Source organism: Schistocerca nitens, chromosome 3, assembly GCF_023898315.1.
Source record: "Schistocerca nitens isolate TAMUIC-IGC-003100 chromosome 3, iqSchNite1.1, whole genome shotgun sequence".
In the NCBI taxonomy this organism is placed as follows: domain Eukaryota; kingdom Metazoa; phylum Arthropoda; class Insecta; order Orthoptera; family Acrididae; genus Schistocerca; species Schistocerca nitens.
Window position 1 is genome coordinate 233,195,134 of NC_064616.1, and position 23,840 is coordinate 233,218,973.

At 44.9% G+C, this 23,840-nt stretch overlaps 1 protein-coding gene across 4 annotated transcripts in view; it reads left to right on the plus strand.

The window, feature by feature from the left end:
• The window catches only part of LOC126248195 (hyaluronidase-like), a 347,681-nt gene that overhangs the window by 127,219 nt on the left and 196,622 nt on the right, over positions 1–23,840 (plus strand). The window contains exon 1 of one of the 4 annotated variants that reach the window (XM_049948988.1): positions 12,521–12,849. The exons of 2 other annotated variants lie outside the window; for them this stretch is intronic. In XM_049948988.1, the coding sequence (XP_049804945.1) occupies positions 12,755–12,849 (95 nt within the window). In that variant the 5' untranslated portion in view covers positions 12,521–12,754. Of the gene's footprint in view, positions 1–12,520; positions 12,850–23,840 lie in introns of those variants that run through there. One more of the 4 variants, XM_049948989.1, reaches the window with a different exon arrangement.

A 23,840-nucleotide genomic window follows, 5' to 3' on the forward strand; every position in this document is an offset into this window, starting at 1 on the left:
AATACTTACATCCTCTGCCCAAGCTCCACTGCTCTTGCTCTCTCTTATTCTCTGATTTCCACGTCGTACAGATTTCGCATATTTAAAAATTTTGTTTGGCATTTCTTTGAAGACGTCCTGATGCGTTTCACTTTGTTAGACATGCGGGAGAGCCTGGGTCGACAATGTTTGTTGTGATGATTCTTATTTTTAAAGTTGCTGCTCCTTGACTGCGTATATTAAGTCACATCTTTATTCCCGTGACTACATCCTAGCCACATTGTTCTCTTTGTAGTTTAAACTGTACTGCACTGCGAGGGAATCAGCCAGTGGTGTGCTTACAGCTTACAATTCGCTGGTCCATGTTCCATAATAAATAACATCCAATATTGCTGATCATTCTTCTACTCACAGAACATTTTAGGAAACATAAGGTGAAAAAAATACGCTTGTGGCCAAATGCGAACCTCTTATTCGTCACGACTCTGTCAACTACAACACAGTTTCAACATGCTACAAGCGTCTAAATTATGTTATACAATGTAGACGAGTGTCTAAAGGCTGTCATTGTTTGATACTTAACTGTAACTAATTGTACCAAAAACGACACACTTTTGACAAAATCTTCAGCGTGCTGTAGCACTGAAACGACATATTGTCGTAGCACGCAAAGTTATAATACGAAAAGCATCAGATACAAGAAGCCTTTAACTGTCGATATGTAGTTTCCCGCTATTTGATTACAACAAACTGTAACAAAAAATGACGAGTTTCCGAGAGATCCTCAATGTGCCGGTGATTTGAAGAAGCTTATATTCACCACACATAAGTTATAATATACAGGGTGTTACAAAAAGGTACGGCCAAACTTTCAGGAAACATTCCTCACACACCAAGAAAGAAAATATGTTATGTGGACATGTGTCCGGAAACGCTTACTTTCCATGTTAGAGCTCATTTTATTACTTCTCTTCAAATCACATTAATCATGAAATGGAAACACACAGCAACAGAACGTACCAGCGTGACTTCAAACACTTTGTTACAGGAAATGTTCAAAATGTCCTCCGTTAGCGAGGATACATGCATCCACCCTCCGTCGCATGGAGTCCCTGATGCGCTGATGCAGCCCTGGAGAATGGCGTATTGTATCACAGCCGTCAACAATACGAGCACGAAGAGTCTCTACATTTGGTACCGGGGTTACGTAGACAAGAGCTTTCAAATGCCCCCATAAATGAAAGTCAAGAGGGTTGAGGTCAGGAGAGCGTCGAGGCCATGGAATTGGTCCGCCTCTACCAATCCATCGGTCACCGAATCTGTTGTTGAGAAGCGTACGAACACTTCGACTGAAATGTGCAGGAGCTCCATCGTGCATGAACCACATGTTGTGTCGTACTTGTAAAGCTACATGTTCTAGCAGCACAGGTAGAATATCCCGTATGAAATCATGATAACGTGCTCCATTGAGCGTAGGTGGAAGAACATGGGGCCCAATCAAGACATCACCAACAATGCCTGCCCAAACGTTCACAGAAAATCTGTGTTAATGACGTGATTGCACAATTGCGTGCGGATTCTCGTCAGCCCACACATGTTGATTGTGAAAATTTACAATTTGATCACGTTGGAATGAAGCCTCATCCGTAAAATGAACATTTGCACTGAAATGAGGATTGACACATTGTTGGATGAACCATTCGCAGAAGTGTACCCGTGGAGGCCAATCAGCTGCTGATAGTGCCTGCACACGCTGTACATGGTACGGAAACAACTGGTTCTCCCGTAGCATTCTCCATACAGTGACGTCGTCAACGTTACCTTGTACAGCAGCAACGTCTCTGACGCTGACATTAGGGTTATCGTCAACTGCACGAAGAATTGCCTCGTCCATTGCAGGTGTCCTCGTCGTTCTAGGTCTTCCCCAGTCGCGAGTCATAGGCTAGAATGTTCCGTGCTCCCTAAGACGCCGAATAATTGCTTCGAACGTCTTCCTGTCGGGACACCTTCGTTCTGGAAATCCGTCTCGATACAAACGTACCGCGCCACGGCTATTACCCCGTGCTAATCCATACATCAAATGGGCATCTGCCAACTCCGCATTTGTAAACATTGCACTGACTGCAAAACCACGTTCGTGATGAACACTAACCTGTTGATGCTACGTACTGGTGTGCTTGATGCTAGTACTGTAGAGCATTGAGTCGCATGTCAACACAAGCACCGAAGTCAACATTACCTTCCTTCAATGGCGCCAACTGGCGGTGAATCCAGGAAGTACAGTACATACTGACTAAACTAAAATGAGCTCTAACAGGGAAATTAAGCGTTTCCGGACACATGTCCACATAAGATCTTTTCTTTTTTTGTGTGTGAGGAATGTTTCCTGAACGTCTGGCCGTACCTTTTTGTAACACACTGTATAAATCAGGATAAGTGCGAGCAGCACTGGTGCACCAGGGACTCCGTACAATCTTAATTATGTATACAGGGTGTTCATTTTAACTAAAGACATTGAAATATCTCGAAAACTACACATCGGATCAAAAACGGTTATGATTGCAATTTGTTTGTCTCAGAGGGGGACATCCGACGATACCACACTCGACTCGCCACCCCACCCCGTGCGCGGGCCGCGGGGAGCAACTTTGAAATCTTCAGTGGGAACTCCCGTTTATTATTGCAGATTTCGATTCTACGGAAAAATGTACATGCGTTTTGTCTGAAGCATTTTCTTCGCTTCGCCACAGATGGCTCTGTAATCGGAGGAATGGAAATGGGTACACAATCGTCATTTACGACGTGCTCCTCAATGGCCTTTGAATACCCAAAGCCACGTGGAACTCCGCCTCCATCCTACGACGGTGTGACAGGCTAGTATTTCATAACTTCTAATTGTAAACCCCATTCACAACGTTGTATTCCTGCGACATATCAAACAGGGGACTACTCGATGTGCCACTGCGACCGTGGCTAGAGGTGAACGCTACTCTACTTTTCCAATTACAGTAAGTTTTAAACGTAGTACCACCAACTTCAATACTCTTAGTGATTCGCTTGCCAAATAAACGTACATATCTGCGGGAATGTCCGCACAGGCGTTTCTGATATGGTCGACCATTACTTCACGACCTGTTGGCACTTGCTCAACATCTTATCTTTTAAATATCCCCACAGAAAAAAAAGCTCGGCGACGTCAAATAGGCGACATTGCGGGTCAGTTAGTAGGGCTACCTCTGACGATCCACTAACTGGTGTAAATACGGTCCAACAACTCCCGTGCTTTAACTGCGTAATTCGCTGGGCAACCGTCATACTGAAACCACATACGTTTTCGAACGTCCAGGGCAGCATCCTGCCATAGTACCGGTAGCTCCTATTCCAAAAACGTTATTTGCGTCGATTCGGCCGGCCGGTGTGGCCGAGCGGTTCTAGGCGCTTCAGTCTGGAACCGCGCGATCGCTACGGTCGCAGGTTCGAATCCTGCCTCGGGCATGGACGTGTGTGATGTCCTTAGGTTAGTTAGGTTTAAGTAGTTCTAAGTCTAGGGGACTGATGACCTCAGATGTTAAGTCCCATTGTGCTTAGAGCCATTTGAACCATTTTTGAACCGGTTAATGCTACCGCGGTTTGTGATTGTAGACTCACCGGAAAATAGTACCGCGTCGAGGACAAAACACTAACCGGTTATGGAAACTGGCACTATAAATTCTTGATGCAGTGGCTTGTGGTATGGATGATACTTATGACGATGCAGTATTTTGACAATACTACCTGCGAACATACCGGAATCGTCGTTTAATTGCTGGGCAATTATCCATCGGTCGTGGTGTACTGCCGCTAGTACAACTATTCCATTAGCTTCTCCTGTAACACGCTTGCTTCATTTTGAAATGTCCCCTTAGAAAAATTTATGAATGACTGTGCTGATAAACCCCTTACGTTATTTGATTTTCAAACAGCTGAGCAAAACTGAACGTACTCAGACATTTTTCTCTTTACTTATTCTGATCATCACTAAGCTGACACACAATATTTTTAGCGCAACACAATCTGACTTTCAATAATCCCTACAAAAGAATGGCCCTGACTAACAATAACCTATACCTTTCATGAAGCACTTACCTCACAAAAATCTTCATTACTCGAACTACTACAATACAGCGAGCGCCAATACTGCTAGCTAAATAAAAGATTCTAACTACTGAAGACACTGACTACGGATAGGCATAGTTAGCAAATGAAATATTTTGATAAAGAACAAACAATGTATTTACCTTAGTAGTGTTCAAAAGTCATAATATATATACCAGTTCATGACATCCAGTCTTACAAATTTACTGTCTCTGATGGACACACGTCCAGATCATCCGCTCTCAAAACTCCGCCATCTCTCTCCCCACATCCACCACTGCTAGCGGCTCACCTCCAACTGCGCAACGCTATGCGCTGTTCACATCCAACTGCCCGACACTACAATTGTGAATATTACAACAATGCTAACCATCCACAGACTGCACACAGCACAGCCAGTGATTTTCATACAGAGCGCTACGTGGCGTTACCAATATAAAAACCTAAACAGCCCACTTACAATTTCCTTTTCAAGATCTGTACGCTGTCATCAGACATAAAGAACGAACGAGAGCGGGCTTCCTCTGGAAAATGCTCTGTATACAAGGAAACAGCAGCCTCAACATTTCTCCTACATTCTCCTTAAATCAGGATCATTTTAATTTTTTCTTCTGTGCTTGCAACATTGATCGTCCACTTTCACATCTGTTCTCCAAATGATAGGAAGCTGAGCGGGCAATAAACACAGTGCAAGTGTTGTAATGTTAAGAGCCGCTATCTTCTCTACGTCTGCACTGTACTTTTACTGTAGAATCGTCATCTGAAATAAAAAATGAGGGGTTCCCATTGAAGGTTTAAAAGTTGCCCCCTGCCACCCACGCACAGGGTGGGGTGGCGGACGGAGTGTGGTATCGTTGGATGACCCCCTCCGAGACAAAAAAACTGGAATTATAACTTTTTAGATCCAATGTGTATTTTTCGAGATATTTGAATGTCTTCAGTTAAAATAAACACCTTGTTTACGTAGTTCATCCATGCCGAGAATGTAGAATCTCGATGATTTTTGCCTGTTATCGATATCGATAAGGTCCGACAGACAGTCGGATAATAAATGGCAAAAAAGAAAATTTTTTCGTGTTATATAATTACAGATTAACACTTCTCGGATTTTCTACTATGAAATCTTGCCATTTGTCACATTTCTTGATTCTAGGTCAACAAGAAGTACCCTATATGATTTGATGAATGAGTTTACGAGAATCAAAATATATGACCATATGTTTTGACCGCACTGACTTAGAAGCTTCAAGTTTTTACACCGCCAAGGAACCATAGACCATAATCATAAACTTAAAATTGATACGAGTAGTAGAAAGATAGGGTTCCAAGCGCAATATTGATATCAAATTGATATGCAAATTAATTAAATTGACCAATTAATTAAGTGTAAACAGCATATTTGCTTCAGGTGTATAAAATACTTTTCCAGAAGAAAAGTATTTAGAAAGACATCTGAAGGACTGTGAATCCAAGGAGTTGGTACTTGTTGTTATGCCTTCATAAGAAAACAAGTTCATTAATCTCAAGGATTCTTAACACCAGGAACAATGTCCGTTTGTTGTATACGCAGACTTCGAATGTCTCCTTGTAACCACTGTCAAGGGAACCCCTTAGCGTCACATACTACCTTCACAAAAACATGTCCTGTATGCGACAGCGTACCAAAGTGCATGCTCATGTGATTCTAGTCTCAACTGCTATGAATCTTATGTCGGCCATAATCTTGCAGTTTGGTTGCTCACTGAGCTTTTAACACTCTCGTGGGATGTCGAAAGGCTTTACAGCACCAACATTCCCATGACCAAATCGGAGGAGGATAAAAAATTATACAATGATGCAGTTAACAGTCATATTTGTGGGCCGCCGTTACACAGAATAGCTGAAACTCCCTATAGACAACACTGTTATGAGGAAGTTACGTGGTGCAGCTAACAACGCAAGCAATGTGAAGTTACCACGACGCATAACTGTCTTCTTCCATAATTTAAGCGGGTACGACGCTCATTTTATTGTTGGGCAATTGGTTAATTTTGGTTGGGAGAAAAATCAGGTCAGTAACCTGCCAGAGAGTGTTGAGAAATATATTTCATTCTCCAAATGAATGACGCCAAAAATTACCCTTCGCTTCCCTGACACACTACATTTTACGCAGACGCAACTCCAGAAACTCGATGAAACTCTACCTTGGAAGGATGTGCATATCACGCGATCAGCATACTCCGATGAGGAAAAGTTTCAGCTTGTGACCCAGGAAGGTGTTTTCCCTTATGGGCATCTGGATAGTAAGGCAAAACTCTTCAAAACCTGCTATCCAACATATCGGCATTTACCAGTACTCTCACAGGCGATGTCATACCTAGTGCAGATTATGAGCAAGTCGTGAATGTCTGGTGGGAATTCAACATTCCCACTTTCGGTGAATATGGAAGACTATACGTGGACACTGATGTGCGTGTGCTGCGGACGTTTTTGAAAAGTTCCAGAGTGTATGCATGGCCACATACTCTCTGGACCCCGCCTTTTATTACACACCGCCTGGGCTGTCTTGGGATGCAATGCTCAAGTAAACGATACGCAGCATCGAACTTTTGACTGAGGCTGATATGTTTCTCTTCTTTGAGCGCAAGATCCTTGGGGAACTTTTTACAGTGTGTCCATAGACACGCCAATGCAAATAATTCATGTATGGATGCAGGGTTCAACGAATCTCTAGATTCGAGTTATATTCTACACTGCTGGCCACCGTAAATGCAACACCCTGAAGGAAGCATCCGAACCAAGTGAAATTTACACCATGGGTTTGCAGCGATGAGATATGCAACTGATTAGAATTTCAGCGCAGACGCACATCACGCGCGCCTGTGGCGCCACTTCATAGCGCCATTTAAGGCTTGGCGATTTAGACGAGTGTACGTTCGGCACGTGTGTTTACCTTGTGGTTGTTTCACAAGACGATCAGTTACGCCTCGTAGACAACAGCGAACATCTTTTGATCAAGTATCCGAGTTCGACAGAGGAAGGATAGTGGATTACCGAGATTGTGGATTATCATGCAGAGAAATCGCTGGTCGTGTTGGACGAAACCAAACAACTGTAATGCGGATATGTGACCGTTGGATGCAGGAGGGTACGACGGACCGACGTGGTCGATCGCATTCACCTCGGTGCACCACTGCACGTGCTGATAGGCAAATTGTGCGCATGGCAGTGACGGATCGCTCAGTGACATCCCGAACCATAGCACAGCACATTGCGTCTGTAACGCATCATCCAGTGTCTGCGCGTGCCATTCAACGCCGTTTACAGCAGAGTGGTCTGTCCGCAAGACGTCCATTGCTTCGTCTACCATTGACGCAGAACCACAGACGTCTCCGTCGCCAATGGTGTGATGACAGACGGATGTGGACGGCAGAATGGAATGACGTTGTCTTTACTGACGAGGCACGCTTCTGTCTGCAGCACCACGATGGTCGGATTCGAGTGTGGAGACACCGTGGAGAGAGGATGCTGGACAGCTGCATTATGCACCGCCACACTGGTCTTGCACTGGGTATTATGGTATGGGGCGGTATTGGATACTACTCTCGCACGCCTCTAGTACGCATTGCCAGTACTTTAAATAGCCGGCGCTACATATCCGAGGTGCTGGCGCCAGTTGTCCTTCCTTACTTTCAGGGCTCGGCCACAGCCATATTTCAACAGGATAATGCGCGAACACACGTGGCACGCATTGTCCAAAGGTTCTTCGTCAATAACCAGATTGAATTGCTTCCCTCGCCGGCTCGCTCTCCGGATCTTTCGCCGATAGAAAACATGTGGTCCATGGTTGCTCAACGAGTGACCCAGATTACATCCCCAGTTGCCACACCAGATGATCTTTGGCAACGTGTGGAAGCTGCTTGGGCTGCTGTACCCCAGGAACACATCCAACGTCTCTTTCACTCAATGCCGAGACGTGTGGCAGCGGTGATCTCCAACAATGGCGGCTACTCTGGCTACTGATTCTGGCAGGAACCACATGTCACAGACGTCTGTAAACGTAATCATTTGATACTTGGTCAACATGTTATCTACAAAATAAGTCTTGTTGTGCTACCTCTTGTCTTTCTTGGTGTTGCATTTACGGTGGCCAGCAGTGTATATTGGAATGTGAATATCTTATACTAGCACGCCATGATGCAGCCACTGTCGGTCGATGAGTTTCAATGAGTGCCCGTGAACGAATTAGGTGCATTAGGTGGAAAAACAATGGGTCTGATGTAGGATATGTGATGGAGGCAGACCTCACATATCCAGTTAGTATGCATGATATGATAGCGACTTGCCTTAACGTCCAGAGCAACAAGCTCCGCAAGGAAGCACTATCACTAAAGTGATGACCACTGTTGGACGCAAGCAGAGATACATAATTCATTATCGTAATCTCCAGCAGTGCCTCAGCTTAGGGATGGAGCTAGGTAGAATCACTCAGGCTATCTCCTTCAATTAGTCCCCCTGGTTGAATGAGTACGTTGACTTAAATACCGAAAACAGGGCGGGCGCGACTAGTAATTTCGATAAACATTTTTATAAATTAATGAATAATTCCATTTTCGGTAAAACCATGCAGAATGTAAGAAATGAACGCAATATTTTGATTAGGACCGAATGGGAGGGACGTTATGACATGAGAAATTGCATCACCAGACAAAATTGTAAGTGGATCACTATTTTCAATAAGAACTTCGTTGCTGTGGAGATGTCAGAGGTTTCAGCAGGGCTCACGAAATCTATTTATTTGGGTATGTGTATACCTGTACTGGACATCTTCAAACTCTACGTGTTCTGGTTCCACTATGGGTTTGTAAAACTCATGTCGTGGAGCCAAAGTTACTTTATATGGATACAGATAGCTTCATCTATTGGGTGAGCATCTGCGACCCATATGAAGTAATGAGGTGTCACGTAATGAATGCAGCTCATCGGGATACGCAGTCGACAATCCTTACGGTACTGCTCCTCAGAAGAAGAAGGTTATCCGCTTAATGAAAGATAAGGCGGATGGATTGCTGATTGTGGAGTTTGTGGTCTAAGATCCTAAATACAGTGTGTCCAGAAAAGGGCTCCCTGATTTCAAAATTAAATATCTCGAAAACTAAGATCGATAGAGGAACGCAGTAAACGGTATGTTTATTGTGCAAGCTGTAAGAAGTTTATACAGCAGTTTGAAATAATAGTTATAAAAGCTGCTAATAGATGTCGCTGTACGCTGTACAGCTCATATCAGCATACATAAGTGAAATAATCGTATGAAAACAATCTTTGCAAACAATGACATCACAATGTTTTCAGAATGTTCACCATTGGCACTACAGAGGTGGCGCAAACGAAGAATGAAACTCGCCATCACATTTCGTAGTGTCTCAACCGAAATGGATTCACATGCCATAGAGATCACCGATTCAAGCTCGTCCAGCGTCGCGGAATACTTCGGGTAGACCATGTCTTTCACTGTGCCCCACAAAAAAAAGTCACAGGGAGTCAAATCTGGCGAATATGGAGGCCAATCCATGGCTGCACCAGTAAATTTGGGATATTCCAAAGCAATGACTCGATGCCCGAAGTATTCCTCAAGAAAGCGAAACACCTGTTCGGTCCGATGTGGTCGGGCTCCATCTTCCATAAACCATTCAGTACCTGGTCGATCCTCTAACGCTTGCTGTGTGGCGACAAATTGTTCCAAAATTGCAACGTAACGTGCACCAGTGACCGTTTCTCGAATGAAAAAAGGGCCAATAATGCCTCTGCTGCACACTGCAGCCCACACAGTAACTTTAGGAGAATACAAGGGTTTCGCTTCACACCAATATGGCTTTTCGGAACCCCAAAATCGCCAGTTCTGCTTATTCACGTATCCATTAGGGTGGAAGTGTGCTTCATCTGTAAACCAGATGCAGCCAACATCAAATCCTTCACTATCAATCATTGTGAGCATCTGATTAGCAAAGGCAACCCTTTGTTGCACAGCTCGTACGGATATGGCCTGGTGCGTTTGAATTTTGAATGGAAACATGTGTAGGCTCTTTCTCAGTATTTTCTGCGTTCTGGAACGCTTCTAAACAGTCTCAGATGCAATTCTACGGACGGATGACATTGGATTTCGCTGAATAATTCCAGAAACTGTGGCAATATTTTCAGGCTTAACTGCGATTTGCTTGCGGACAACATGCCCCACTAGATCATCAGTTACGCTGCCTGTTCATTGAAATTTTGCGAAGAGCGTACGAATGGTTTTCGCATCGGGTCCTTTTGGAACATTAAATCGTGCTTGAAAACTTCGCCTTGTTGCCGTAGGACTCTCTTCTAACCTGAGGTACTCTAGCACCAGAAAAACGCGTTGTTCAATGGAGTGCATGGTTTTAATCTCTTCCTTCGGTACGCTAACCTCCTTTCACGTTTCAATAGTGGAAGTGATGGCTCTGGGCTTCGGATCACTATTTATAATAGGCATTACGTATGGCGATTACAGCGCCATCTGTTAGCAGCTTTTGTAACTATTATTTCAAACTGCTGTATTTAACTTCTTACAGCTTTCACAATAAACATACCGTTTACTGTATTCCTCTATCGATCTTTGTTTTCGAGATATTTAATTTTGAAATCAGGGAGTCTTTTTCTGGACACCCTGTATACGCATATTGTACAATAGATAGAGCCACCCAGATGTGGGCTAAAAGTGTGCGACATTGCAGCATCAGGTGTCCTCACGGCGAAGACTATCTGCAGTGCCTGTACAGTGGTGTTCGCAGTGCTCTGCCGCAACCTCTGCATTTGGCACAGCAGACTAGTATTCGACCGCGAGGTCACGAGTGTGCATTGTAATGCAATCTAAAATTGTATTGTCACTTCATGACGATAAAAGAACCATTTGTGATGACGGGATCGAAAACCTCCCGTACTTACACTATTTATTTGAAGAGCGAGAGGAACTGTGGGACTCCGAAGGTGCGAATGAGAGAGAGTGACTGGCTGAGTGACAGCTTGTGCCGAGTAGTATGGCTCTTTTATCTTGGTGTAAATATTTTATGTTTGCGATATATGGTGTGCTTGCATGTTTGATTGTTTATGTGTCTGTATGTATGCTTGTGAGTGCGTCTAAATGTGGGTGCCATGTAAATATGTATGTCTGTGTGTAAATATATTCTGTTTATTTTTTTTTTCTTGACAGGCACCCACATGCCTTGCTCATACTGTGGCATCAAGCAGTCAGGCCTGCAAGATGAGTGGTCTGCCAAGCGAGTGGACTCATTCTTATTTATCGAGTAACATGAACTCTCGTACTCACAATTAAGCTACAAGTTATCCTCCTGCATGAATAATACGCAACGGAAACGCACATCTGACTATCAGTAATTTACAGAACTCTGACTGTTCACTACGCACTGGCAATACCACATTTTCTTTTTTTTTATTTAACGGCTTTTATCAACACGTGGCCATCATACTGAATATGAGTTCGCACACATTATAAATTCTGGATATCATGACAACATACAATTCGAAGGAAAAGGCCACCAATCTTTTTCTTTTCACTATCTTATTTATTCCGATAAATTCTATAACCTAAACACACAAATTCTATAACCTACAACAATAACACATGAGAAATTCCGCCCAGTGGGCATGGCTTTACATTGGTGAATCTCTACGTTATGGTCTCGTAATTATTTAACGCTACAGTGCACTTTCTGGATAGGAAGGTGGATCCTTTATTATTTCTCACACTTCGACTCTCACAATCATCATCACGAAACTTTCCTCCAGACCGAGCAGTACAAAAGGAACACGCATAACCCACTACCTCTGAAACTACCTTGCTACTCTCCCATGCAAACCACACATACTTAAATTACATGACATACACCACACTACAACATGAAATACAACACAGGGAATAGTCACAACATTATCACTTTCAGCTTTCCCACTTCAATTAATATTTATCCCAGTTTCACACGACACTGCCCCACTTCGTAATTCTACTTTCCTACTATGAACTCTGGAGATATATGCACGTCTTCCTGTGCAATGCAAGCCAAGTGGCGTTGCTGGATAGACGGCTGACTCACCTTGTTTCTCTCTCAGAGTATTATAGTTCGAATCAAGCGTCACATGGAAACACATCTCGCAAAGTAATATTAAGAACATATTCATCACACACACGAGTCCCCAACTGATACCATGGACGAGTACTTCTCTTTATCCTTTGTCTCATAAACAGATTGAGACTCACACAGTACTCACCACGTGGAAGTAGTCGCCTCTAATTTCAAGTCCTGCACACGCTATTTCTTAAATATTTCAACTTATAGTACACACGCTAGTAATTCAGCTTAACTTAAGCACACAGAAGTATTTCAACTTATTGCTACACGTGGTTTCATTGTGACCGTTGGTCACTTCCGAAGATTACTACGATCCCATTAATATTACCTGCCTGACATATAATTCTCCCCACAAAAGTTCCTGAAATAGAGAAATTATTATTTCGAACTACTCTTAAATATTCCACATGCATACCATGTCTCCACTCTTTTGTCTTTACGGAGCACACCTAAGACAGGTCTTAACAGCACAAGATCCAGCGGCAGAGTGCTGAAACATGGCCGTTCTTCAGGTTCTCTCGCACCTCTGCCGAAGTGGGGGAGCACCTTGCTACCGTATTGGTCAGCCAGATTTCAGGCGCTCAAAGCTCAGGTAAATTTCATCTCTTTGGTCCCACCAAAGGTGGCCAAAGGATCGTCTCAAAGATGATCATACACTCCTGGAAATTGAAATAAGAACACCGTGAATTCATTTTCCCAGGAAGGGGAAACTTTATTGACACATTCCTGGGGTCAGATACATCACATGATCACACTGACAGAACCACAGGCACATAGACACAGGCAACAGAGCATGCACAATGTCGGCACTAGTACAGTGTATATCCACCTTTCGCAGCAATGCAGGCTGCTATTCTCCCATGGAGACGATCGTAGAGATGCTGGATGTAGTCCTGTGGAACGGCTTGCCATGCCATTTCCACCTGGCGCCTCAGTTGGACCAGCGTTCGTGCTGGACGTGCAGACCGCGTGAGACGACGCTTCATCCAGTCCCAAACATTCTCAATGGGGGACAGATCCGGAGATCTTGCTGGCCAGGGTAGTTGACTTACACCTTCTAGAGCACGTTGGGTGGCACGGGATACATGCAGACGTGCATTGTCCTGTTGGAACAGCAAGTTCCCTTGCCGGTCTAGGAATGGTAGAACGATGGGTTCGATGACGGTTTGGATGTACCGTGCACTATTCAGTGTCCCCTCGACGATCACCAGTGGTGTACGGCCAGTGTAGGAGATCGCTCCCCACACCATGATGCCGGGTGTTGGCCCTGTGTGCCTCGGTCGTATGCAGTCCTGATTGTGGCGCTTACCTGCACGGCGCCAAACACGCATACGACCATCATTGGCACCAAGGCAGAAGCGACTCTCATCGCTGAAGACGACACGTCTCCATTCGTCCCTCCATTCACGCCTGTCGCGACACCACTGGAGGCGGGCTGCACGATGTTGGGGCGTGAGCGGAAGACGGCCTAACGGTGTGCGGGACCGTAGCCCAGCTTCATGGAGACGGTTGCGAATGGTCCTCGCCGATACCCCAGGAGCAACAGTGTCCCTAATTTGCTGGGAAGTGGCGGTGCGGTCCCCTACGGCACTGCGTAGGATCCTACGGTCTTGGCGTGCATCCGTGCGTCGCTGCGGTCCGGTCCCAGGTCGACGGGCACGTGCACCTTCCGCCGACCACTGGCGACAACATCGATGTACTGTGGAGACCTCACGCCCCACGTGTTGAGCAATTCGGCGGTACGTCCACCCGGCCTCCCGCATGCCCACTATACGCCCTCGCTCAAAGTCCGTCAACTGCACATACGGTTCACGTCCACGCTGTCGCGGCATGCTACCAGTGTTAAAGACTGCGATGGAGCTCCGTATGCCACGGCAAACTGGCTGACACTGACGGCGGCGGTGCACAAATGCTGCGCAGCTAGCGCCATTCGACGGCCAACACCGCGGTTCCTGGTGTGTCCGCTGTGCCGTGCGTGTGATCATTGCTTGTACAGCCCTCTCGCAGTGTCCGGAGCAAGTATGGTGGGTCTGACACACCGGTGTCAATGTGTTATTTTTTCCATTTCCAGGAGTGTATATTCACATTCACTATCTGCGGTTAGATCTCACCAAACTGGATGTAGGGATTTATTTTGTGGGAGTGCACATGTGATCAATTAAATAAATAAATTGTCATTCTTTCCCACACTGGTATCCGGCTTCGCTGTATTAATTGAAATTGAGTTATTTTACAAAAAAAGTGTTGTTCTGACAAAAATAATGAAGTATGTTGTACCTATTTTCAATGTCAGGCGGTACTGTACCCATTCATTCTTAATAAGTAGTGTACTAAGCATGCATGAATATAAAAGTGCCATGTGCTAGGAAAAAATTATGAATATAGTAAAAAAACTTAAATTTGTGTAATATATATAAAAAACTTTAAAGATTGTAGTAAAATCATCAAAAAGTTAAAAAATTCTAAATGGAGCAAAAATCAGTGTAACCTTATTTTCTCTCATTTGCACTCCATGTGTGTGTGACTGTGTGAGTGCACGTGTAAATGGAATAGTCTTTAAGTTTCACTGCCACTAGCTGTCCAAGTCATACTAGTTTTAAGTGTGAGTTCCACCCAGTTAATTTTAGTGCAGCTGTTTCAGATTGATATGTGAGGGCCATCCATTTCATTGTATTATTAAATTATTTCAGCTGCTTGAGGTGGAAAATGTTCTAGAGTCACCCAGTTCAATGTATAAATTAAATCGTCTGTTTGGGTGGAATTTCACTAGTAATAATAATAGTATTAGTGTAAGAGAAACTGTACCTCTGCAATAGTTGTAATCAGTACTCGAATGTAATATTATTAGTAAAACCGGGAACTGTAAATAAAAAAAATTCAGACACTAACAAGAACTGTAAATTTAAAGGCAGTGTTACTTCGTGTGTTGTAAAAACAAGATCTATGGATGTAAAGCTGTATTACTACTGTGAATATTTATGTTTGAATAATAAAAAGTTATTCTTTAACATATGTCTTTGTTGTTATTTCACAAATTTGTGCAAGATGCACAAGGTATTAGTTTGAAGCAGAGGGAGGTGACATTTAATATGGAGGAAAACAAAATAATGTAATGACAGCATGATATTTCGCCTATCGTGCTGCACGTATAATTTTTGGAAACAGGGGGCGCGTGATCGTATCCGCTCCCAAATATATATTGAAATTACATTACCTGCGCTTGAACAAAGCCACAGACGAAGGATCTGGGCAAAGCTACATACTATCTAAGTGGAAGCTAAGTAGAAAGAAAGAAAAACACTGAATGTGAGGTACAAAATTCATCTATTTTCATTAATCCAACTTAAAAGTAATTTTACATTTTCATGAGCAGACACAACACTATTTTTACACATCTTCAACTCCTTGAGCTGTTGGGAAGCAGGGCACCCGTAGAATTCCAAGTCTTGAATAGATGCAAACTTGAAGATTCGCTGCAGCCACGTGATTTTTTCCTCTCCTTCGAAGTAGATGATAGTATCAGGACGATCGAATATTCGAAGTGAAGTCATCATATCTTTATAAGATACACCAGGATCTTCTCTGCAGTCCATGGGAGAAACGTATTAACCACTTCGCACTCCTCAGTGTCTTAGCACACTTCACATCTTTGAAAGGCAAGGTGATGCAATTCTTGCTAAGAATATCTCTATTATACCAACGTCTTCTGTTTATGCTATGAATACAAAATCTTTAAACAGGAATTGTCTGCATTCATCATCATAAAAAACATGAGTGTCAGGAACGATGACACAGCACTTGGTCATTTGTACAGCACGCTGCACAACACCAGTAAGTGGGCAATAGTTAATCACACGATCATGTAGAACTAGAGCAGTCGCTGCAGTGTGTACTGGGAAATTTGATGAGGAATCAGATTCGACTGGTACATCTATTGGTCCTGATTTAACTATCTCACTCTGTTTAAATGGTTCAAATGGCTCTGAGCACTATGGGACTTAATATCTGAGGTTATCAGTCCCCTAGAACTTAGAACTACTTAAACCTAACTAACCTAAGGACATCACACACATCCATGCCCAAGGCAGGATTCGAACCTGCGACCGTAGCAGTCGTGCGGTTCCGGACTGAAGCGCCTAGAGCCGCTCGACCACCAGCGGCCGGCTCACTCTGTTTAGAACAGTATATTACGATGATTGGCGGCAGCTCCTTGAATTTTGGTGAACTGAGTAGGCATCCTTCCTCTCCATAATAAGGAGCACGGAACCTTGCATATATGTCAAATGCTAGACTATTTACACTACCGGCCATTAAAATTGCTACACCAAGAAGAAATGCAGATGATAAACGGGTATTCATTGGATAAATATATTATACTACAACTGACATGTGATTACATTTTCGCGCAATTTAGGTGCATAGATCCTGAGAAATCAGTACCCAGAACAACCACCTCTAGCAGTAATAACGGCCTTGCTACGCCTGGCCATTGAGTCAAACAGAGCTTGGATGGCGTGTACACGTACAGCTGCCTATGCAGCTTCAAAACGATACCACAGTTCATCAAGATTAGTGACTGGCGTATGTGACGAGCCAGTTGCTCAGCCACCATTGACCAGACGTTTTCAATTGGTGAGAGATCTGGAGGATGTGCTGGCCAGGGCAGCAGTCGAACATTTTCTGTATTCAGAAAGCCCTGTACAGGACCTGCAACATGCGGTCGTGCATTATCCTGCTGATGTTCAAAGTGCCGTCAATGTAAACAAGAGGTGATCGAGACGTGTAACCAATGGCACCCCATAACATCACGCCGGGTGATACGCCAGTATGGCGATGACGAATACACGCTTCCAATGTGTGTTCACCGCGATGTCGAAAAACACGGATGCGACCATCATGATGGTGTAAACAGAACCTGGATTCATCCGAAAAAATGACGTTTTGCCATTCGTGCACCCAGGTTCGTCGTTGAGTACACAATGGCAGGCGCTCCTGTCTGTGATGCAGCGTCAAGGGTAACCGCAGCCATGGTCTCCGAGCTGATAGTCGCTGCTTCTGCAAACGTCGTCGAACTGTTCGTGCAGATGGTTGTTGTTTTGCAAACGTCCTCATCTGTTGACTCAGGGATCGAGACGTGGCTGCACGATCCGTTACAGGCATGCGGATAAGATGCCTGTTATCTCGACTGCTAGTGATACGAGGCCGTTGGGATCCAACACGGCGTTCCGTATTACCCTCCTGAACCCACCGATTCCATAATCTGCTAACAGTCACTGGATCTCGACCAACGCGAGCAGCAATGTCGCGATACGATAAACCGCAATCGCGATAGGCTACAATCTGACCTTTATCAAAGTCGGAAACGTGGTGGTACGCATTTCTCCTCCATACACGAGGCATCACAACAACGTTTCACCAGGCAACGCCGGTCAACTACTGTTTGTGTATGAGAAATCGGTTGGAAACTTTCCTCGTGTCAGCACGTTGTAGGTGTCGCCACCGGCGCCAACCTTGCGTAAATGCCCTGAAAAGCAAATCATTTGCATATCACAGCATCTTCTTCCTGTCGGTTAAATTTCGCGTCTGTAGCACGTCATCATTGTGGTGTAGCAATTTTAATGGCCAGTAGTGTACATTCTGGTCCCACTGTAGCAGTAAATTGTCATTCAAGTAAACTCTGGCATTAGTTAAGTTACAGTTGTAAAATTCGATGGAATCATCTTATAAATTCCCCCTCCTGTTGGTCTAAACTGCAAGTATGATGAATCCCGGTGCTTCCAGCTGCACGAAGGTTTTAATACCCAATGTTTGTCTGCTTGCTGTCATTAAAGTTAATGGCAGACATGTACCAGTATATAAAACTTTTAAAAATTTCAAACGCTCCTCTTGTGCCACAATGATGCGTGGCATTTTGCGTATAGTTTTATTGATGATGATCTGATTCTCCTTTTGAGCTCCTTGAATGTATGAGTCGCTATCCGTTACACTTCGTACCAGAAAAAGTTCCTGTTTAGCATTCATAATAATTCTCTGCATGTCCTCAAAGTATTCCATAAGCATTTCCAGAGGTATGCATGCGGTAAACCGACGTACTCTTCTCCTGTTCTGCCCATAGGCTCGTCTAGAAGCATCCTCCATTTTCTAAACCATTCATATCCGTGGGTAATGGTGAGACATATGTTTTAACGGTTGATGCTACGCCAACATTACGTTCATGTCGTATTTCCTGGAACAAGAACTCCAAAACCTTACGTGTAAGCATTGATCGCACTGTATGACTACCATCCTTTTTCTTAAATGATACAACCAAATATACGAAACTCTTCCATGGAAGAGTTAAAACGTCTTGGTGCTGAATGACCGTTGTGGCCGTGCGGTTCTAGGCGCTTCAGTCTGGAACCGCGTGACCGCTACGGTCGTAGGTTCGAATCCTGCCTCGGGCATGGATGTGTGTAATGTCCTTAGATTAGTTAGGTTTAAGTAGTTCCAAGTTCTAGGGGACTGATGACCACAGATATTAAGTCCCATTTTTTTTTTTTGTTTTGCTGAATGACAATCCTAATTTCATCGTTCTTATTAAATGTCGTTGAAGCATAGGGTTTATGCGAGAAGTATTCCTGGCGTATGATTCGCTCGTCACATTCCACTGGACGAAATATATTGACCGACGCGTCAATGCGAGGTTTCAAGCCTCCTGATTTAAGAAACTTGTAGTTCGCACATGTTATCACCTTGCAGTCTGCTCCGAAGTGCTGTGCTGTGCACACATCCAGTCTTAGATGTAGTCGTACAATGATTTCCTCATCCCGAAAGTCGAGAAGTTGGTTGTTCTGGTCCACAATACGCAGTTCCAGGTAGTCCAATGTCTGAACTGTCTCACGAAGGTATATTACGTTGGTAGAAGTCTCAACAATTTTATACCCTGTTCCCACTGATGAGAATAATCCTAAATTCCATGAAACACTCTATCGTCGACATATGGATTCGTTGCAATGTTACACTCAACTCGGATTGTACTGACAGGGAGAATATCCATGTCTGATCAGACTTGTAAAATTCGCTCGGATCCGTCTTCAAAACCTGTCCCTTTGTGCAGCACAGTAGTAGTGCTACTGAATCTTTCTGCTTGAAGTCAAAAGATGCATTCCCCGTCCTAATTTCAGATTTAAGTGTACTGATGTTTACACGGAGCTCAATCCCTTTACCGGACTATTCGAAAACTTCTTTCAAATCATCAATACGGTATGCACCAGGTTCAGTTTCCCACAATTTCACTTTTACCACTAATTTCCAGATGCAGTTTAGTGTTAGCCTCTGTGATATTTGGGCTGGTGTTGTATGTCTCCAGTCCAATCAGAGCGATACTACAATTTCCAATGCTTAAAACAACTAGTAAGAAGTAATTCGCTCTTAATACAGACGATAGTTCTTTTAAAGTCAGATTGTACGACATTGGCATCTAAGTCTCAATTAGCGAATGGATGCTTAATACCCGTCCTTATGTATCATTCGTAAACGTCAGGAGGAACATGATGCCTAGATGACCATGCAGGTATTTACTCTACTGGCCATTAAAATTGCTACACCAAGAAGAAATGCAGATGATAAACGGGTATTCATTGGATAAATACAGTACACTAAAACTGACATGTGATTACATTTTCACGCAACTTGGGTGCATAGAGCCTGAGAAATCAGTACCCATAACAACCACCTCTGACCGTAATAACGGCCTTGATACGCCTGGACATTGAGTCAAACAGATCTTGGGTGGCGTGTACAGGTACAGCTGCCCATGCAGCTTCAACACGATACCACAGTTCATCAAGAGTAGTGACAGGCGTATTGTGACGAGCCTTTCGCTCAGCCACCATTGACCAGACGTTTTCAATTGGTGAGAGATCTGGAGAATGTGCTGCCCAGGGCAGCAGTCGAATATTTTCTGTATCCCGAAAGGCCCGTACAGGACCTGCAACATGCGGTCGTGCATTATCCTGCTGAAATGTAGGGTTTCGCAGGGATCGAATGAAGGGTAGAACCACGGGTCGTAACACATCTGAAATGTAACGTCCACTGTACAAAGTGCCGTCAATGCGAACAAGAGGTGACCGAGACGTGTAACCAATGGCACCCCATACCATCACGCCGGGTGATACGCCAGTATGGCGATGACGAATACAAGCTTCCAATGTGCGTTCACCGCGATGTCGCCAAACACGGATGCGACCATCATGATGCTGTAAACAGAACCTGGATTCATCTGAAAAAATGACGTTTTGCCATTGGTGCACCCTTGTTCGTCGTTGAGTACACCATCGCAGGCGCTATCTGTGATGCAGCGTCAAGGGTAGCCGCAGCCATGGTCTCCGAGCTGATAATCGCTGCTTCTGCAAACGTCGTCGAACTGTTCGTGCAGATGTTTGTTGTCTTGCAAACGTCCCCATCTGTTGACTTAGGGATCAAGACGTGGCTGCACGATCCGTTAGAGCCATGCGGATAAGATGCCTGTCATCTCGACTGCTAGTGATACGAGGCCGTTGGGGTCCAGCACGGCGTTCCGTATTACCCTCCTGAACCTACCGATTCCATATTCTGCTAACAGTCATTGGATCTCGACCAACGCGATCAGCAATGTCGCTATACGATAAACCGCAATCGCGATAGGCTACAATCCGCCCTTTGTCAAAGTGGGAAACGTGATGGTACGCATTTCTCCTCCTTACACGAGGCATCACAACAACGTTTCACCAGGCAACGCCGGTCAACTGCTGTTGGTGTATGAGAAATCGGTTGGAAACTTTCCTCATGTCAGCACGTTGTAGATGTCGCCACCGGCGCCAACGTTGTGTGAATGCTCTGAAAAGATAATCATTTGCATATCACAGCATCTTCTTCCTGTCGGTTAAATTTCGCGTCTGTAGCACGTCGTCTTCGTGATGCAGCAATTTTAATGGCTAGTAGTGTAGCAACATGGCGTCTAGAGCACAATATAAATGAGAGACTGGATTGGGAGAGGTGGACAACAAGAACTTGTCCGTTGTTTCTGGCCTCTCGGATCACCATACCTCAAATGGTTCAAATGGCTCTGAGCACTATGGGATTTAACATATGAGGTCATCAGCGATGACATCTCGGTCGACAAATGATTCGGGTCCAGGTAGAGAGGCATTCTCACATCGGACGATAGCGAGAGTAAACCATCCACTTCCAGTACTCCCTGTGGCAACGTCAAGACTGAAATTAACTCGACATCCACGGAAAAAAGTGGGTCCATTCAATATGACAGTTTGTGCAGTTCCATTTGTGCCCAGTTTATTCTCGAGGCCTATTATGTGTTTGTACACTGGCATGCGATGGCGACGTTGACGGTACACACGTGGACGAGGCATAGTGCTTCAGTGCTGCTGCAGATAGAGCTCACAGCGGAATGATTCCGCTGGCGTGCAGTGCCAGCTTATATAGAGAACGCGTGACCATCGTTATGTAACGTGCTGATAACGGACTTAGCCTCTGTGGGCACGAGCGAGAAAGCGAAGGGAGGGGGAGGGGAGAGAGCAGGGGGTGTGTGTGGAAGCCCAAGGAGGGGGGAGGGGAGGGAAAGAGGAAGGGGAGGAAGGGAGGAGGTAGAGATGGGGAAGTGGGTGCCCTGGAGAAAAAACACAGGAGGAGGAAGAGGAGGATCAAAGCTGGTAGGAGGGGTGGATGGAGGGGGCGAGGGTATCATCAGAGAGGGAGAGTTGGCGGAAGCCCCCTTGGGCAAGGGTATGGAGTGTGGTAAGATGGCGAGCGGATGGGATGCAGGTGTACAGGTGCGGCAGCGGATGGGAGTGGAAAAGGATGGGAGAGACTAGCGGATGAGGGGGATCAGGTTTACGGGAGGTGTAAAGGATCCGTATCCATTCAAGGAAGAGGAGGAGGTGTGGGAAAGGAATCAAGTCGTAGAGGATCTGCTTGGGGGAAGGGAGGCAGATGCGATAGGCGAGGCGGAGCGCATGGCATTCCAGGATTTGAAGGGACTTGTAGAAGGTAGGAGGGGCGGAGGTCCAGGCGGGATGGGCATAGTAGAGGACCATAGGTCCTCCTGCAAATCGTTATTTTCTTGTGGTGTTGCTACTTTGTTATAGACAACCGCATCATTTGTGAAAGGCCTTAAAGAGCTTCGGTCGCATCGTTTATATAGAGAGTAATTATAATTAGAGTTAAACTTTCAAAACGCTGTAGAGATAACACCCCTCGTCAGAATGACGCAAAATTGCAACGGAATATTATCGGAGAAGGGGGAAAACGTATGGCAGAAGAAAGAAAATAGTGTGAAAATTGATCAACAGTTGAGGCTGTATATCTCAGAATACGTAAATTAAAACACCTGTCATGCGCGCGACCCATTGAAGTTGGTATAAACACGTCGGGTACACGGCTTTTCCTCCTTTCGCCCCTGCGACGTTCGCCACGACCGTCTCAATGCAGGATCGCGCTCTGCTTGAAAAGCTGTATTGCAGTAGTGATGACTGTGCACTCTGCAGAAGTTACAGACACTGAAGGATTTGAAAATAGGCGTTGGTTCGATGACTGCCGTGGGTCTGGAGAAATGATTCGGAAATTCGAAAAGACGGGTTTTTTTGGTGTGCAACCTGGTAGAGGGAGGAAATGAATTGATTCGACGTCAGGGGAAGCAGTGGCCACAGCAATGCAGGAGGAGACGAGTGGTGGTGTGCAAACGTATAGTGCACGGATAATCGTCCGAACATTAGACATACCAGTGAGCACGGAGTGTAAAATCCTACGAAACATCCTTCTTTGGTATCTATTTAAAATTGCCCATGTGCACGAGTTGCTTCCTGTTGACCTGCCAGCAAGAGAGACCTTTGCTTTAGAGTTTCTTGCTCGCATGGGAGTGGACAATGATTGGCCGTGGAAGATTTTGTGGACAGACGAAGCCCACTTTCATCTGACACGATATGTCAATACACAGACTTGTCGTATATGGGCAACGAAAAATCCACACGCAAATGAACCAGTACCACTTCATCCTGAAAAGGTCACTGTGTGGTGCGGGTTTACGGCACCATTTATCATAGGGCCATATTTTTTCGAAAAGACGGGTGCTTCCGGCCCTATTACCTGTACCGTCACTAGCCAACGCTATGAGTGTCTTTGCGCAACCACGTCATTCGAGCTCTCCAACAGCGTGGATGTGTGGATGGGGTCATTTTTCTGCAAGATGGCGCACCTCTGCACATTGCAAATCCAGCTAAGCAGCTGCTGGAGCGCCATTTCGGAAATGCTAGAATTATTAGCCGCCCTTTCCCTACAGCCTGGCCGTCCCGATCACCTGATCTTAATCCGTGTGACTTCTGGCTGTGGGGCTATCTGAAAGATGTGTTCAGTGTTCCGATTGCAAACTTAGGTGCACTGAAGGCACGCATTGCGCAACACATTCCGAACGTGATCCCGGAAACACTTCGATCAGTTGTTGAACATGATGTTTCTCGATTTCAACTTCTTGCAGAAAACGGTGGACAGAATATTGGCCGGCCGGAGTGGCCGATAGGTTCTAGGCGCTACAGTCTGGAACCGAGCGAC